Here is a 19,027-nt window from a genome sequence, read left to right as displayed (position 1 = left end):
TCCCTCTCCCTCTCCCTCTCCCTCTCCCTCTCCCTCTCCCTCCCCCTCCCCCTCTCCCTGACACTCCCCTGCTCACACTGTCTCTCTCTCTCTCTCTCTCTCAAAAATAAATTTATAAAAAATTTTTAAGGTTTATAGTTTTAGCTTTTACATTTAAGTCTCTGATCTTTTCTGATATTTTAGCATGATATGAGGTAAAAACCGAAGTTCATCTTTTGCATGTGGATATTCAATTGTCCTGATGTCATTTGTCAAAAAAAATTTTTTTAGCTATTCTGGTTTATTTCAATTAAATATATAAAACTTAGGATCAGCTTTCCAATATGGGGCCGGGGTTGCAGGAAACAGTCTACTGGGACTTTGATCGTCACCACATTGAATCTTTAGATCAATTCGGGAGCAACTGAATCTTAATAGTATTGAATCTTTAACCCATGTACATGGATTAGTTTACCATCTATTTAGATATTAATTTCTCTCATTCCTATTCTTAAATTTAAGTGTACAACTTTTAAATGTTTTATTAATTTTGAGGCTATTAAGAGAACTTTTTGTTAATTTCATTTTCAGATTGTCAGTGCTAATGTATAGAAATACATTATATATTTTTTGCTGAATTTATGTATTAATTCTAGTAGTTGTGAATTCCTTAGGATTACCTACGTACAGGATTATGTTGCCTGAGAATAAAGAAATTTTATTTCTTAATTTAGATGCATTTATTTTTATTGGCTATAATCTTCAGTATAATGTTGACTGGAAGGGGTGAGAGCAGACCTATAGAATGGTTCCCGATCTTAGGGTGAAAGCAATCTTTCTGCATTAAGCATGATATTAGCTATAGGGTTTTCTGCAGATGCCCTTTAGCAGGCTGAGGAAGTTTCTTTCTAATGTTAGTTTGTTGAGACTTTATGGTTATCAGATGTTGTCAAATAATTTTCTCTATGTTTACTGATCATGTAGTTTTGTCTTTTACTTTATTAATGTGGTATATTAATTGATTTTCTGATGTTAAACCACCTTGCATTCCTGGTATAATCCTTAAAGTTTTAGCATTATTGATTCTTTAATATTTTTTATCTTTTGTTTTAAGCTTGAGAGAGAGCACATGTGCAAGCAGGGGAGGGAGGGAGAGAATGCCAAGCAGAATCCCAAACCTTGGTTGACAACACAGAGTCCGAAACAGGGCTCAGTCTCATAAACCATGAGATCATGATCTGAGCTGAAATCAAGAGTCAGATGTTTAATACGACTGAGCCACCGAGGCACCCCTAATTGTTCTTTAAAGTAGAAAAAATATACATTTACCTACATAATTACCCTTACCAGTGTTCTTTATTTCTTTGTGTGGATTTGTGTACATGTCTTTATTAATCCAACCCAAAGGACTTCCTTTTTATTTCTTGTAAGGTAGGTCAGCAGCTAGGTACAAATTCTCCCAGTCTTTGTTACCTGAGGATGTCTTTATTTTCTCTTAATATTTGAAGTATGATCTTTTACTAGTTGTAGAATCCTTGGTTGCCAGATTTTTCTTTAAGTATTTTGACTAGGTCCTCTTGCTGTCATCTTGCTCCATTGTTTCTGATGAGAACTTTGTTGATATTGTTATTGTCATTTCCCTGTGTGTGATGGGGGTTTTTTCTTTTTTGTTTCTTTTCAAATCTTTGGCTTTCAACAGTTTGACTATTACATGACTAAGTTTGGATCTCTGCTTATTCTATTTGGATAATACTTATTGGATATGTAGATTAATCTTTCTTCCGCCTTTTTTTTCTTCTAGGGCTCTGATTATGAATATATTGATACAGTTGATGGTGTCCCACAAGTCTGAGTGTTTACTTTTCTTAATTTTTCCCTGTTCTTCAAATTGGATAATATTTATCAATTTACCCCCATTTTCACTGATTCTTTCTTCTGCCAGTTCAGATCTTGGTTTAAGTCCCTGGAATTATTTTCTTGCTATTATTCTTTCAGCTTGTGTTTTCATTTGATTTTATGACTTTCCTTTATTGGTATTCTCTATCTGATGGGAAATTGTCATGTTTTTATGTCTTTAAACATGGTTCACTGTTGTTCTTTGAACATATTTATAATAGGTACTTTGAAATATTGTCTGCAAGGTCTAATATCTGGGCCCCTTCAGGTAGTTTTTATTCACTGCTTTTCCCCCCTATTTATGGATTACATTCCCATTTCTTTTCATGCCTCATAATTTTTTGTTAAATCTCAACATTTTAAATAACATATTATGGCAATTCTGGATTCTGACCCCAATGGAAGCTATTTTTGCTGTTTGGTGACTTGCCTACAGTAATATATATAGTCTTATCTCCCTGTCAGTGTGTGGATACTGAGGATTTTGCTGAATTTCTTCTTTTAATTGTTTTTAAGCCAAGATTCCTGAAAGTCACCCTGGGTTGCCATTATTTAGTAATTAGCTAATGGTGATCAAAAAATTATGTGTAAACACCTAAGCCAGTAGGCTTTCACCCTTTCCTAATGACTATGTGTGTGGGTTAGGTGACAGAGTCAAAGATCAGACAGTTCACAGTTCTGCCTTGGCTTTTAGTTTCTTCTGGGATTTCTCAGGTCTCCTCTATACCTGAACCAGGTGTCATAATCAGCCAGGGAAGGTGAGCGGATAACCAGGCCCTGTCTCTTTATCTCTCTTGAGGCTGTACACTGCCTTACCCATATGCAGTCATCTATGCCACAAGGAGCTTTCTCATTCTCCGGATTTCCTGGTTAGATCTGTGACTGGTCTGCTGGGCTGGTGCCTATACCCCAAATAGCTCTGCAACCCCAGCCCAGCTGCAAAAGTTGTATTCACTGATTTTTTTTGCTCCTGAGATCAGAATTGTTTTTACTGAAACCTCTGGGTATGTCCTCCAAATCAAGCTGGCCCCAACTGTGAGCTGAGCTGCTTGTTTTCACAGCACAGCCAACCCAGGCGGCACCACCCTGCAGATCAGACTTGGGAGCAGGGGTAATGGAAGCTGCCTTGGGATGAAACACCATAAGCTCCCACTTTGTATAACGATGGTTTAGCAGTTTTTCTTGAATAAATGCTTCTCAATTCATTGTATGGCTTTAGTTGATTTCCAGAGCCCTAAAATAGTTGATGTTTATTATTTCGCTCAGTTGTATTATTGCTTTTGGGGAACAGGATTTACTAAGCTCCTCACTCCACCACTCCAGAAGTGCTGACATCCCCACCCCCAGGCACACTCTTCAGTTTATTTTAGGCCAGTAATACTACCTACTATTTATTTTAAATTGGCCTCATTTTAATTGAAAATCTAATCTTTCTCCAAGAGCCATTAATGGCTCTATCAGCATCTTGAAAGCATTAGGGGGCCCTTAGAGGGAACCATCTTGCTGAATACAAACCACATGTTTCCTCTGCAGACTTCAGGCCTCACTAAAATGGGGGCATCTACCTGGAGATGCCTACACACGGCCTCAAGGTATGTGGGGGTGGGTAAGACAGGGCTTTTCTGGCCCTCTTCTGTGATGGATGAAGTGTTAAGAAAACAGGTTCCAAGGCTGAAAGTTGCCTCATATGATTTCTGATACCCAACAATACAGTTGAAACCACATTATTATCCAACCTCCTAACTTCCTCCACCCAACATGTATTACAAAAAAAAAAAAAAAAAAAAAAAAACCCTCCATGGGACCCTGAAAACCTCAAAATTCCACACAACAAACTATTTACGCACCTGAAAATCCATCGGTAAAGCCCTTCAGGGCCAGGGTGTCTTGTGGGTAATTGGCAAGAATCTCTTTAAAAAGGATTCCATTCAATAATGTGTCTTTAAAAAAAAAAAAACTTACCTAATCACAAAGCTAAGCATCATGTAATTACACTTTCAATCTTTCCAATTGCACACTGTTTTGAAAAATGTCAAAATTACAACCAAATGCTGCTGAAGCTTATTTAATGGTGGTTTTCTGGACCCCAGTAAAGGTGCTGCCCATAATAAAAAGGGGGAAAAAAGTTGGTCTATTTTTCCTATAGAACTACAGTAAGTGGAACATATAATATAGATGGCACCCATTGATATACACATAGTTAATGACCTTGAACTTTGGTTTTTCTTTTCCCTTGGAAGGAGGATCAATGTGTGTCCAGGAAACCATGAAGGTTGCTATGGGAAGAAGTAAATGTCCAAAAGAGACAAACAAGCCATGGAAAGGTGAGACACCAAGAGATAAGGGAAGGAGCTGGCTCCCTCACACATGCATGAGGTTTTGCAGGACTAATCCAAAAGGGGAATAAATGTTCTGGGTTTTCCCTGGTCTTTAGTCCTGCTCTTAACCAGGACCCACAGAGTAATAGGCTGTGGGGGGGATTTGTGTACATCTAATGCCAAACAGATCACCTGGAGCCTTTGTAAACAATGGTCTGGAACTACTCATGCATTTATCTCTTCACTAAATATACCTTTGCTGTGCCATGCTCCATACTAAATGCTGAGAATACATATGCTGGGCAGTCAAGGCCCAGTTTTGGAAGCCACTATATCAACAAACAAACCATTTAAATTAGCCAAAAATGGTAAGTATTATTCTAAAAAACTATGAAGACATATAGGTTGCAAACTGGCACCTAGGGATCAAACCTAACTACAAAAGCATTTCCTGTGGCTACATACTGAATCGTTTTTATATCTGAATTTCAAAAGAGAACTATCAACTCCAACCCCAAGGGCACAGATAGCCAAGACAAACCCCCACCTTCACCTGAGTATGCCTGGTTCTGAGCAGTCCTGTTGATACCTAACTAGTATTTGTTAATTAATTCTGTGTAAGTAGGTAAGCAGTTAATAGGTGTCAGAATTTTTTTTTACATGGAAAAGAAAATAAGGCTTTCTCAATTTTATCAGTAGAGAAAAGTCAACCATGATTCAGTTTTAACAGTGAAATACTACTCTATGGTTTGCAGAGGGCAAGATCAGATGCAAATATTTAGAGAAGGGGAGGAAGATGGGGCAGATTAAAACATAGGTACTAGATTGGGATGGGTTTTTTCTGGGTTTGAGTGGTAGTATTTTGTCATGATGAGTAGGGAGGAATTTTACTTAAATAATTCCATCCTCGCCAACCCCTAGGGTAAGCAAAGACCAATTCTCACTCCCAGGCCTCTCTCTACACCTAGGGCAAGGTGAGAAGGGGGAACTGAGCTGAGCAGGCAGTAGTACTGCAAAGCCTCCAACTCCATGAAGATTTATAAATCAAGGAGGCTCACAGGGAGTATGTGAAGGAAAGGAGAGTCTGCAGCAGGACGTACCCTATCAGAGCCTCTGCTCCCTGTCCCATCAGAGATTAGGGCTCATTCTAGTTTTGTGCCTCCTTCCTACCTCTTCAGGGTCCAGAGTCCCTCTTTCTTGCCTTCTGTAAAACTTAAATGAAAAGGGAGATGAACGAGTCCTGTAGAAGCAAAAATACCACCACACCATACACCCGGCTGTAATAACTTCTTTGTAAAGCATCTACTGCAGTGCCTGCCTTATTGTTAACTGGCAAAGAAAAAGACAGATCCCTGCTATCTTAGAGATTGCAGCCTGGCCAAGGAGACAAATGCTAAGCAAACTAAAAGAAAATTACAAACTGAATCACAAAACAGTGGTGAACAAGGCACTCTTAGAACATCTAACAGGATGTATATAGTCTGGTATTCGGAAAAGTCTGGCAAGGCTTCGAAGGGTGTGATAGTTCTACTGCTTGCTGAAGGATCAGTGCTTGATAGGGGAAGGAAGGATGGCTTTATAAAGAGGGAGGAGCATGTGCAACATGCCCTGACACAGAAAAGAAATGCAGGAAAGAAACTGAAAGAAGGTCCTTGCAGCCAGAGCCCAAGTGGTACTGAGAGGAGATGTCAGAATTTGCAAGGTACTAGAGGAGTTGGTAAAGGTTTGGGACTTTATCCTAAGAACCACAGTGATTATTTGAGGAATTTTAAGTGGAGAAGGGGTTAGATCATGTTGTTATTTTTTTCTCTTTTTTTTATGTTTATTTATTTATTTTGAGAGAGACAGAGACAGAGTGAGTCGGGGAGGGGCAGAGAAAGAATCCCAAGCAGGCTCCAAGCTGCGCACTGCTGAGTCCGTCACAGGACTTGAACTCACAAACTGGTGAGATCATGACCTGAGCCAAAACCAAGAGTCGGTCACTTAACTGACTGAGCCACCAAGGCGCCCTTCATATTGCCATTTTTTTTTAAGAGAGAGATAGTGTGAGTGGGGCTGGGGCAGAGAAAGAGGGACAGAGGATCCAAAGTGGGCTCCATGCTGGATAGCAGTGAGCTTGATGCAGGAGGGCTCAAACTCATCAACCATGAGATCAGGACCTGAGCTGAAGTGAAATGTTCAACTGACTAAGCAACCCCTCACATTACCATTTTTAAAAGATCTCCCTGGCTCCTTTATGTGGAAAATGGATACAAGTGGACAAGATTGGAGACGTGCTCAGGTATATATGCCTAGGTGTAGACATGCAGGCAGGATTAGGGCTTTGCTGGCAGGAAGCAACTGAAGGATGATAGAGAGAGAAGGCATAAAAGATGGGCTTGCAGTGATATACCACAGAACAGGCTACAGGGGGGACAGACACAGGAGAAGGGAGACTGAGGCACCAATGAACAGGGTATCCCAATGAGGCCAGACACAGTCTTGGTGGGAATAGTTAAGAGAGCAAGCTGGGAGCACTGGATGTTGGAGTGCACAAAGGAGGAGCCATTTCAGAGTATGACAATGTCCAAAATGCGGCTTTGCAGAAGGTGACAACAAAAGAGTGTAAGAATACTGTAGATGAGGTGGCAAAATGTCACGATTCCAGGTTCTTGGAAGAAGCAGAGAAGCTTGGCCACGTGTGGTGTCTTTGGATGTAGAGCTCCTAGAAGGGCTTCAGGAGGATTCCTACATCCCCTCACACCTCTCCACTTCCCCTTGTCTAAGTGTTTGCCTTGGCTAAATAAAAGGAACTATTATCCCAGTTACATAGGGATCCACAAACATGTTACACGAAGGGTTAAACACTGCCTGTGGCTTGTGCTCCATAGAGTGATGGCCACAGTGCTTTCACTGTACCTACCGTTCCATATCCTGTCTCCCCTATAGGACTATTAAGTCAAGGCAGGCGATTATGCTTCCTTCACAGATTCTAATACCATGCCTGGGATGTAACAGATGCTCAGTGAAGAGTGAATCAATCCCATTCATATGAAATACAAAACTGGCAAAACTAATTTATGGTGTTAAAAGTAGGAATAATGGTTCTATCCTATATGGGATTAATGTTGTATTTCTTGAGTTGGGTGCTATTTACAGAGATGTGTTCACTCAAAATTCCTTCGTCCGGGGGCACCTGAGTAGCTCAGTCAGCTGAGCATCTGACTCTTGATTTCAGCTCAGGTCATGACCCCAGGGTCATTGAATGGAGCCCCATATCAGGCCCCTTGCTGAGCATGGAGCCTTCTTAAGATTCTCTCTTTCTCCCTCTCTCCCTCTCCCTTGCTCACGTGCTTTCTCTAAAATAATTTTTTAATTAAAACAAATTCATTGGCCTGTATAATTAAGATTTGTACATTTTTCTGTCTGCATGCTATGTGTCCATAATTTTTTAATGGATGAATAACTCAGTCACTCAACCAACAACGGAACCTAACTTAGCTTACATATGAAACATTTCCCCAATGTCCAATTCTGACAGCAAGCTAAGGCGGGCTTGGTACATGTTTTCGATAAAAGACCAGATGTTAAAGGTCTCAGGCCTGACAGGCCACACAGTCTCCATCACAAGTACTCAAATTCACTGCTCTAGCATAAAAGTAGCCACAGATAATGTATAAACAAATGAGTGCACCTGTCTTCCAACAAACTGCACAGAGGAATGCCAATGTTTGAATTTCATATCATTTTTGCATTTCCTAAAATAATAGTCTTTTGATTTTTTTTAATTATTCAAAAATTTAAAAACCATTCTCACCTCTCCAGCTCTACAAAAACAGGCTACGGACCAGATTTGGCCTGCAAGATGTAGTCCGACAGATCCCTGCACCAAGGGGGTGTGCTTGTAAAACACATTTCCTGGACTGCATACAGGCTCAGCCTATCCCTCCCCAACCTGCGGCTCAAGCACTCTCCCACCTTTGTAGGTAGGCAGACACTCCATCTTGTCACCACATGGATATTTACTGTCCCGAGGCTTGATGGGGCCCATTCGACAGACAGGGTAAGGGTTGTAATCTTGTTTATATGTTGTGAGCAAATCCATGTTCTCCTCACTTGGGACGAACGGGTTGGGCTGGTAGCTCTTCACTGGTAACACTTTGTGAGGCCCAAAATCTCTCCTAAAAGAAAATAAGCACACGCCAATGACCCAGGAGAAGACTTGTAAAGGTTTCATTTTAACCTGATCCTACAAACGTTTCCTGAGAAGTCATCTTCTACTCTATCCCCCAACTGTTCTTCCTCCTCTGTTTCCCACTTTCGCAAAAGACACCACCACTGTCTTCTCACTCAAGTCAGACACCTGAATGCCATCCTGGCCCCACCTCGTCACGGCGCCACGTAACCACTCACCAAGTGCAGCCCCCCTCCACCTCATAGGTTTGTCTTTCCCCCTTAGTTTAGACCAAGTGAAACACTTGGATCATGTGACAATTTACCACCTGGACTTCCTGCTGCATTCCCACCACTTCTACGTCAATCCTCATAGTGTGGCCAGAATAAACTCCCTGCAATGAGATCACAAAAATAGGATCATTTTACTCCCTGGCTGAAAAATCTTCCAGATAAAGCCAGATTTTCTAGCATGGTATAAAAGCTTTCCTGGACCTGCCCCTGCCTTTCTCCCCAGCCTCATCTCCTACCCCCACCCCAACCCACACTCCTCTCTAGCCACACTGAACCACTCTGAAGGCCTCTCTTCTGTGCCTCCTCTCTCTCCACTGGGCGGCTAACTTTTATTTTTCAGGTACCAACACCTCCTCTTCTGTGCTCCCAAAAGCTTCTCCTGCTGATACTGATCTCCTTCCTCTACTTGATCTTATAGAAAACTTAGAGGGCAGAAGAGTACAATGAGTGAAGACACAGTCTTTCATTTCTCAGCACTCTGGCATCAGTGCTGCCATTCTTTTAGGGAGTATGAAAACAAAAGCACAGAAAGAGCACAGTGGGTCTTTAATTCGACAGGAAGCACTCTTTTCCCAGAGCATCCCACAATTACAAAAATGTCAAGATGCTAACTATATCATCAGCAGGAATGATCCTGGCAAAATCAGGGCTCAGCTTGGGTTTGCACTGTGTGCTAAGGCAGTCTTGACTCCCCACTGCTCAATACAAACTCTTTAAAGCAAACATTTTCCCCCCCGAGGGCTTCTGATTTACACAACAGCTTGTGTTTGCTTGGAACCCATTTATCCAACTGGACAAGTGGAAGAGAGATTTTCCCTAACGGCACTTGCCAAAACAACCTCACCAAGGGAAGGGGGGAGGTTTCCGGACAGGAAAACATCAGGCCCAAACACCAATAAAACCTACTTCCCGGCCAAAATCTGGAGCAGCATTACTGAGCCATGCTTGACTAACAAAGGTAACACGCTCCACTGTAACCTGTCTTGCGTGAATTATATACATGGTTGTGAATAACCCCAAACTGGGACCTGAAAGTGCTTGGTGGAATGGGAGGAGGGAATTAGGAAGCAGGAGAACTGGTCTCTCTAGGGCTCTAAGGGGGAAATGGGAGATGCTTCAGTTGAACTCCCAGTAACTCCCTCTGAGTAGATTTAAAAATATATCTCAGCAGCAGTTATAGGGTCTTCAGCCTGGGCTCCCTTCCCAAGGGCCCCATGTTGGCAAACAGCAAGAGGAAGCTGAGTGACCCGACGCATCTGGAAGCTGACTCTGTGTAAACTGGGGCTTATGGAGGGAACAGGCTAAACAAGAATCCAAGGGTCAGTTCCACATTTCTACAAGTGCCTCATGCTGGTGTCTGTTTAATACTAAACCAACTGCAGCAGGGAATGAGGGGTGGCAGCCCCAGGCCGCAGAGCCGCAAAATGACTTTCATCAGAAAGTGTGCTCCCAATGGGAGGTGAGCACACTTCACCCCAAAAAAAGGTGGACGCAGCCTGAGACCACATATCCCCACATAAACCCATGTTTGCAGACAGCAGTCCAAGGATTCTGCCCTCTTCCTTGCCAAGAAGGAGTAGCAAGAGATATCCAGGGCAAGCAGGAAGACACAGAGCTGAATGCCCAAGCTGTCCCGTGGAGCACTCCCAACCCCAAGCAGCCAGGAGTGCTTTCCAGTCACAGGCCTGCCATGCTCTGGGACCCTTCACGCAGAGACATCCTCTTCTGCCATCATGCCTAGCAAGAGAACCAACCTTCCCCTCGGAGAGGTGGTGAGAACCTTCCTTCAAGGGCTGCCAAGCTCAATGACAATGAAAATGTGCCTAGTGCCTTTATTTCCTGCTGATTCCACAGGAAAAGAGCAGATAAATACCAACCAAACTCACCAGCTCATGGGACATCCTGAAGGTGGTTACTCAATGACAAGACCCGATACAGTAAAGTCCTTGCTCAGCATGCTTAAGGAATGAATCTGTTAACTGAATCTCCTTCTCTGGTACAAAATTCAAGTTTCTTTGTGAAAGTACACCTATGATTGTATTTCCTGATCAGCTATAACTAAGTAAACGATCTTTGTAGGAGTTGCGGGGAGGGGGTGATTGACTTCTGAAGAGTGGTGAAGTTTTAAGTTTAAAGTATAATTCATTTATATCCAAACCAAAAATATTTACTGTGGCTTCAGTGTGAATTTGATCAGAATATACGTGTTTCCTCATTATGATTTTATGTTGAGAACATTCACTGAAATCTACCATTAACCACAACATAACTGCATATCCCCAACTTCACATAATCTTACAATCTTTAAGGTCATGGGAGAGAAAAATAGTTTATTCTTCCCAGAAACTGCTCAAATTTAGTAGCTTTTTTCTTTTTAAAAACACCCCCCCTTTCTTCCTGTGTTACATTTCCTACTGAGTCCCTGTGCCCTTTGTCACTATGAATGGAGAAAAAAAAATTGGTCAAAGATGTTAAGTCTCTTTTAGGTGCACAGCCATAAAAGTTATATAGTATAGAAAGCCAAGAGTTAAACCTCCAAGTTAAGCAAAGGTTAAAGTGGCCCTGCTGGGAAAGTCATAACAACTTGACCTCCAATCCTTAGGCAAAGCTAAAGAAAGATGTTTGACCAGAGTCTGACAAAAGGAAAGAAGAAATAACATAACAACCAACTAGGGTCCTGAACCTAGAAGTAAGAAATTGCAGATTTTCACTGTGATAAAGAGGCCATGTAATACTTTTTTTTTTAACTTCTGATGTTTATCTCCAAAAACTTCAGTACTTATTAGTGTATCCAATTAATCAATAAATTAAATGGAATCCATCTTAAAAAGATTTGCTCCTCTTGCCCAAAGCCAATCTCTTCATCCTTATCCTAAATCCCCTCCTTCTTTTTCAGAATGCCCCCCCCTTTAAGTAGGCTTCACACCCAGCATGGGGCCCAACATGGGACTTGAACTGACAAATCTGAGATCAAGAGTCAGACACTTAACTGGCTGAGCCACCAGGAACCTGTCTATATACTAATCTGTGTTTTAACCTTTTCCTCCGTGTTGGCTCCTTTTCTCAGTGGTTAATCATTCTCCCAACTTTAAAGGAAAAACTAAAGTGACACAACAATCCTCACTGGACTCCACTCCCCTCCCTTCTTTCTTCCAGAAAGGGTTGTCTACACACAGACTTGCCTTCCTCGCCTCCCACTCACACTCCCATCCAATCAGGTTCTGCTAACCCTTCACTCTAGCCCAGGCCAGGATTCCAAATCCAGTCACTGCTCTTCAGGCCATTATCCTCCTGAACTATCCAACAGCATCCATACTCTCACTCATCCTTTTAACACTTTCTCCCTCGACTTCTATGATTCTCCTCTTCATGATTTGTTCTCTCTCTCAATCCCCTGCTCTACAGAGCTTGGCTCTTGATCAGTTGATTTTATTTCATACCTTCCACATGTAATTCTAACATTTCCCAGGGTTAGAAGGCACCCTCTAAGGAAACCATTATGTCATCACAGGCAGGCTGGGAGCCCAGCCCAGAACACTGAGAAAGATCCCAAAGCTGATCTTGCCTTGTCTGTCCTGCTGTGACAGACAGATTTCTAAGAACCTGCCTCCAGGATTCATGTTACACAGTCTCTGTCTCCTGCCCTCAGTGCCCACTAGAGCTGAAGCTAACATCTGTCACCACTCCATGTCATCTCTGCACAAAAATATGAAGAACGACTACCTATGAGCAGTAAAGAGCACAAGATAGGCAGATTCTGGAGCAAAGCCAACAGGGAGAACAGACTGGTACTGCATGAGCCTCTGTGTAAGTTTCCATTTTCTGGTGGGTTTTTTTGTTTGTGTTCCCCAGAGCTTGCAGTCTAAAAGCAGGCTCCAGTCTGTGCCAAGCCAAGCAGCCATAATGTGAACAGAAAACCTCTCACCTTTGACAGAAGAACCAAGGGACCAAGTTTAAGGCAATCACAGGTGCTGGAAAGTAAGGAAGAAATCCTGGAAAGTAGAAAAGCCCAAGACAGGAAGCTCTAGTTTCCTCTACAGAAACTGGACCCGGTTCTCCTGTTGACCTTACATTCACGAGGCAGATGTCAAGCAACCATGCTAAAGATGAAGAACTGGACTGATGAACTGAGACTGGAACCGTCACCCAAGGTACGGAGTTGCATTTTGAATCAAATCACCTCACCTCCTATCTGTCTTTAAAAAATAATAATATTAATAAAATAAGCTCTTTGGAGGAATATTTTAAAAATCCAGAGTGTTTACAATGTAACTTTAACAACATACAGGATCAATCCAAAATTATCGACATACATACAGGAAAACTGTGACCCATTCCCAGGAGAAAAAAAAAAGATAATCAAGCAGACCCAGATGTTAGAATTAGCAAAGATTTTAAAGCAGCTATTCTAACTATGCTGAATTATAAAAAGCAAAATAAGGTTGTAATAAATTAAAAGATATAAAATTCTTAAGAGAAATAGAAACAATGTAAAAATAACCACATGCAACTTCTAAAACTGAAATATACAGCATCTGTAATAAGACAGTGGCTGGACAGGCTTAATATCAGAATGGAGCTGGAGAAGACTGTGAACTTGAAGACAGATGAATAGAAACTATCCAATTTGAAAAACAGAGAAAAAAAAAAGATTGGCAGAAAGAAATGAACAGAGCTTCAGAGACAGAAAAAGTACTTGAAATAATGGCCAACATGCTTCCAAATTTAATCAACATCAAAGGCTCTGAAATTTCCCAGGCAAGTCTAGTGCTGAGCCCTATTTCTTCATTTCTTCATTAATTCTTGGGCCCAAACTACAGGGGACAGTAAGCATATCCCCAGGGGGTATAAGAGAAATATGTATTTGAATAGAGAATGTTTAAAATCCAATGAGAGACTTTGGCTCACTACCATCTTTCCCACTTTCTTCCTGGCATTTAGAGAGGATTCCAAATGCCTTTCCTCTTTAGCTCTTTCCCCCCTAACTCTACTCAGTTTAACCAAGAGTCTTGTCAACAAATAAAGAATTCACACTGCCAGCTCCCTGCCCTCTGCCCTTGAGCAAAACCCATCAAGTCAGAACCCCATTCCATCTTCCCTCCTATGCCTCCAGTTCACTCTCCCTCTGGTCCCACTCCCCTTAGAATAAAGATGTAACATCATCTTGAAGACTTACTTCTTTCTTCTCGGGTTATCCACTCTGCCATCTTTAGGGATCTGCCTTAGCTAACACAATAATGTCCCAAAATGGGGGCCGTGTTTTATGTGGTGAACATGCCTAACAGGAAATGAGGCTTGAAGTAAAAACCTCTTCATAAATTGATCTCCAGTCTATCTGAACTAATGGCAGATCCTATAGAAGAGAATCACCAAGGGCTGCAAGAAACTGCTTCATACTAAGAAGGGATGAAAATCATGAGCATTCCTCTTATGGCACCTGCTGTAAATCCCTAAGATTTACAGTCAGTGAGCGTTGTGTGCAGCTGTAATCATGCTTCATGCTGGAACGATAACCTTTCCAGAAACCAGGTGTTTTTTGTGTCTGGGCTTAATCACCAAACCCAGCCAAGCCCTGAGCCACACGACTTTTCATTCAGCAGGTGGCAGCCCCATGTCTAATCTCAAACACTAAGTTGGGTCAGACTTTATATAGCGAAGTGGGTGGATGTTCAGTTAATAAGAGTTCTAAGGGTAGACAGGTGACAGCCCCTGCAGATATAGGCATGTGTGAATACAGGGCTGACCCATCCCTTCTCCCAGAAGCCTCTGGCAGAGCATTCAGATGATGACTTCTCTGCATTTCCTCATACAGAAAGTTCTGCTATATATACAAGTATACTGACCAGAGCCTCTGCTAAGTTTATATAGTTTGGAAAATATGGTTGGTCAAAATCTTGATTTGCGATAATTGATCTTATTAAAAGCCCCTTAGAACTTTTAAAAAGATGCATCCTGATAGGGACATAGTCTTATTCTCATTCTATGAAAACTAATCCCCAGTGTGGCAGGCACAGGGCTGGGATATGATGAAGTGGAGGTATGGGTAAGGGAAGAGATGTTATCTGCTAGTTTTCCCCCTTGGTTCTCTCTCTATGGGGAAGAAAATAAAGGAGAGGAGAGCAGCATTTCTGCTCTTTTTCCTTCTCATGGGTAACCTTGATCCTGCTACTTTTTCTTTTAAGGCCATTATGGTCATTAACAACTTGTTTTAGAAATTCTTTCAGTCCTCCATTTTGGCCACATTTTAACATGAATGATACTTTCTCTCTCTCTCTCTCTCTCTCTCTCTCTCTCTCGCAGGGACAGAGGGCCTTCTAGGTGATATGTTTATGGTTTTAGGTGACATGCAGCAAGGAAAACTTAGGATGTCACAGGGAAGTTTTTGCTGTAGCAAAGGACCATCTAGAAGAAGACAGGCATGTAGACTCCATCGGGAGACCTCACTGCTAGGTGATGGGGCAGGACTCCTGCTCTAGAATGAGGATATGTCCTCATCCTCCTAAGCTTGTGGGCAACAAATAAAGAGAAACCTTCAATATCCAACCTTCAAGGCCTCCTCTTCTGTATTTCTGGGACAGAAAAAAAATCTCTAATATAACATCTGAATCTGTCCTGTACTTTTCATTTCACACATTGCTCTTGATTTCCTGCAAATTGTGTATGAAGAGAGGAGACCAGCATCTAGAAGCTGAATGTGATATTTGCAAGCCATTCTTCAGTGCTACTCTCATCTTTTCTTACCCACTTCAGGTCTCTTATACCTAGGACTTTTCATCAGCAATGACCATGCTTTCTTAAAAGGAAAAGCAAGACTTGGGAATGGTCCACATTTCTTGTTGTGGTCTTTAGACTCTTAGAATTCTAAGACTGGTGTTTTCTTGGTGAAATGAATCCCAAACTCATTGTTTTATAAGCCATAGGTTGGAAAAACAGGTTGCATAAAATATAATATTTTTAGTACTCAGAAACACTGTGCTTAAACCAAATCATATGAAGATATCTGTCTAGCATAAAAGTGATCTGACTCAAGCCAGACATCAGACGAGGCCCTCAACTCCCTCTCACTTCAGGTTGCCCCTGTCCACTGCTTGCTGCCATACTCAGGAAACTTTTGGCTTCATTTCTCTCTTTATGAGTCTTTCTGCCCCATAACCCACACATAGACTTCTTTTGGATCTAGAACATAGCAGCTTTCTATAGGAATACTTCATGCCTCTACCCCACAATCTCAGAAGAGGATGTATCCAGGCCTATTGTGGGGGAAACCTGGAGACAGAATGAATTAGAGCCATTCTGCTTCAACTGGGCCATCTGGGACCTTTACTAGGAAAGCACAAAATTATGAGCAACGAGGGAGCAATAGGAAGAAGATTTACCAGGTCTTGCGTCCTGTAATGTGCAGGCACTGTGCTGGGATAATTTACATACTCTATGATCTACACTTCCCAGAAATCCTGCCCTGTAGGGAAGAGAAATGCCGAGGCAGAGAAGGCGTCCCTCTGTCAAGTCTCATCTGGGGACCAACTACACGTCTGGGACACTGCCCAACTGCACTCAAAGGTGTTTCTACTCCACTGGGTCACCAATCAAAGGGCACCATTCAGGGGTCACGAACCAAGTGGTCAGCGGCAGATTCTGCTAGTCTTACAACATGTAGACAGACCTGAAATTGAACAGTTTCCCTACCTCTCAATATAGATACTTCTGCAACCCTGATATACTGTGAGCCAGTCTCTATATTGGATTCTCTAAAGAATCTGAGTTTGGAAGTCAAGAGCAGTTTAAAAAATACCACTGTTCATAGCAGCAATGTCAACAATAGCCAAAACATGGAAAAAGCCTAAATGTCCATCACCTGATGAGTGGATCAAGAAGATGTGGTATATACACACAATGGAGTACTACATGGCAATGCGAAAGAATGAAATATGGCCATTTGTAGGAAAGTGGATGGACCTCGAGGGTGTCATGCTAAGTGAAATAAGTCAGGCAAAGTAGGACAGATACCATATGTTTGCACTCATAGGTCTAACAGGAGAACAGGAGAAAACTAATGGAGGACCAGGGGGAGGGGAAGAGGGAAAGAGAGTTGGGGAGAGAGAGGGACACAAAACTTGAGAGACTACTGAATACTGAAAAGGAACTGAGGGTTGAAGGGGAAGGGGGAGGGGGGAAAAGAGGTGATGGTGATGGAGGAGGGCACTTGTGGGGAAGAGCACTGGGTGTTGTATGGAAACCAATTTGACAATAAACTATTTAAAAAATAAAAATAAATACCACTGACCTTTGAACAATGCAAAGGTAAGGGATGCTGACTTCCTATGCAGTCAAAAATCCACATAGAACTTTTGATTCCCCAAAACAAATTATCCATAGCCTACTGTTGACCAGAAGCCTCACAATAACAGTCAATTAACATATTTTATATGTAATATGTATTATATGCTATATCTTACAATAAAATAAGCTAGAGGGGCACCTGGGTGGCTCAATCAATTAAGCATCTACCTTTGACTCAGATCATGATCTCAGAGTTGGTGGGTTTGAGCCCTACATCAGTCTCTGTGCTGAGAGCTTAGAGCCTGCTTCGTATTCTATGTCTCTCAGTCTCTCTGTCCCTCCCCAACTTGCACTCTGTCTCTCACTCTCAAAAATAAACACTAAAAAAGTTTAATAAAAAAATAAAATTAATAAGCTAGAAAAAATGAAATGTTATGAAGAAAACCATAAGAGAAAATACATTTACAGTACAGTACTATATTTATCAGAAAAAATTTCACATGTAATTGGACCCATGCAGTTCATATCTATGTTGTTAAAAGGTCAGCTGTAGTCTTTGTTCATTCTTGAAGAACATTCAAGGGGACCTCAATTCAAAGTCTACAGCATCACTCCCAAACAACTCCCTCTGTATCATCAAGTTTCCTTTCACTACTACCACTATTCACCATACCACCCAAGCTGTCCTGGAGCTTTGGTACCAAAACCCAAAACTCTCTTTTCAGAAGCAGACCCATACCCCTAGACACACACCCTTTCAACCTTTTATACTTAGCTTCCAACCCTTTGCTATGTAGATCATTTTAGCCCTCCTCACCTCTACACCAGCAAGTAACAATTCTTTCTCTGAGAGAAGAGGTTGGAAAAGACTAAGCTGGCTAATAAATGCAGAATTTCATTTCTGAGATATAGCATATTATCATTAAAGACCTTGATACCATATATTAGACTGTTTTATTGATGCATTGATATTTTACATTATATTAATATTGTACATTAGCACTGACATTACTCCATTAGTGTGCATTCATATATTTATAATACTTGCACTCACCTTGACGTGGTCAAGCCTTCCATGGGCACAGATCCTTTCTGGTACTCCAGCTTGGGCTTGAAGGACTCTCTGGGCAGGTAAGAGTGATAGAGAGGGTAGTTCTCGGTGTATTCGGAGAGAAGACATGGTTTCTCTATTGTATCATAAATCTTGGTAGGGAGATGTGGACAGTGATGCCGCCTATAAAAAAAGACATAAAGTTAGGTCTCTCCCCTTCTTGGGAAGAGCATATCTACAGTTTAACAATGCTACCTTCTCAAAATGGGATCCCAGCCTTGGAAATCAAGACTGACAGCACTGAAAACAGTAACTTAACCTTTCCTTTTCTCTACTATACTATCAAGTGGCCAAAATTTCTTCTAAAGATGTGTAACTATAACTGGTTAGTCATCAAAATCCCTTAAAATCATAAAATAACACACAAGCATAACTAATGTTCAGCCACTATAGATGCCATGCTCCCTGTTTAAATATGAAATATTTCCAGGGTTCCTGGGCGCCTCAGTCAGTTAAGGGTCTGACTCTTGATTTCAGCTCAGGTCACGATCTCACGGTTCATGAGTTCGAGCCCCACATCAGGCTCTGTGCTGATGCCATGGAGCCTGCTTGGGATTCTCAGTCTCCTGTCTCCTTCTCTCTCTCTCTCTGCCTCTCCCCAGCTCATGCTTGCTCGCTCTCACTCTCTCTCTCTTTAAAAATAAAATAAATACGAAATATTTCCATACCATGGTAGGTAAATCATTGTGGCCCTGAGCCCTTTGAGTGCTCCTCACAGCTGCCCCCCGCCCCGCCCTGAGACCTCCCTGGGCCTCCCCATCACCCGGCAGTTGGGTGCAAAACGTGACCAGACATTCTGCTCTGGAGCTGTGCACTAATCCTTTCCAAACTGACTGGTTCCTGGATCAATTCAGAATATCACCTTTCCATACAAGTGGCATCACACAGAGCAAAACCACCTCAGTTCCAAATACACTACACACCACTGACTATGTGAACCTGTTTCACATTGAAAGTCTGGCTCATTTCTTCTTGTACGTCTCACCTTAACTCTTGC

General features: G+C 41.8%; 1 protein-coding gene across 3 annotated transcripts in view; it reads right to left on the bottom strand.

Moving 5' to 3' along the window:
• SAXO1 (stabilizer of axonemal microtubules 1) overlaps nucleotides 1–19,027 on the bottom strand; it is a 103,653-nt gene that overhangs the window by 15,545 nt on the left and 69,081 nt on the right. For all 3 annotated transcript variants that reach the window (XM_029920117.1, XM_029920118.1, XM_029920119.1), the window contains exons 2-3: nucleotides 17,974–18,153; nucleotides 8,151–8,353 (exon numbers count right to left, since the gene is read on the bottom strand). In XM_029920117.1, the coding sequence (XP_029775977.1) occupies nucleotides 8,151–8,353; nucleotides 17,974–18,153 (383 nt within the window). The remainder of the gene's footprint in view (nucleotides 1–8,150; nucleotides 8,354–17,973; nucleotides 18,154–19,027) is intronic.

The sequence above is a fragment of the Suricata suricatta genome, chromosome 13 (assembly GCF_006229205.1).
Source record: "Suricata suricatta isolate VVHF042 chromosome 13, meerkat_22Aug2017_6uvM2_HiC, whole genome shotgun sequence".
Taxonomy (NCBI): domain Eukaryota; kingdom Metazoa; phylum Chordata; class Mammalia; order Carnivora; family Herpestidae; genus Suricata; species Suricata suricatta.
The sequence above is the reverse complement of the archived record's forward strand: the minus strand, read 5'-3'. Positions and strand labels throughout refer to the sequence as shown.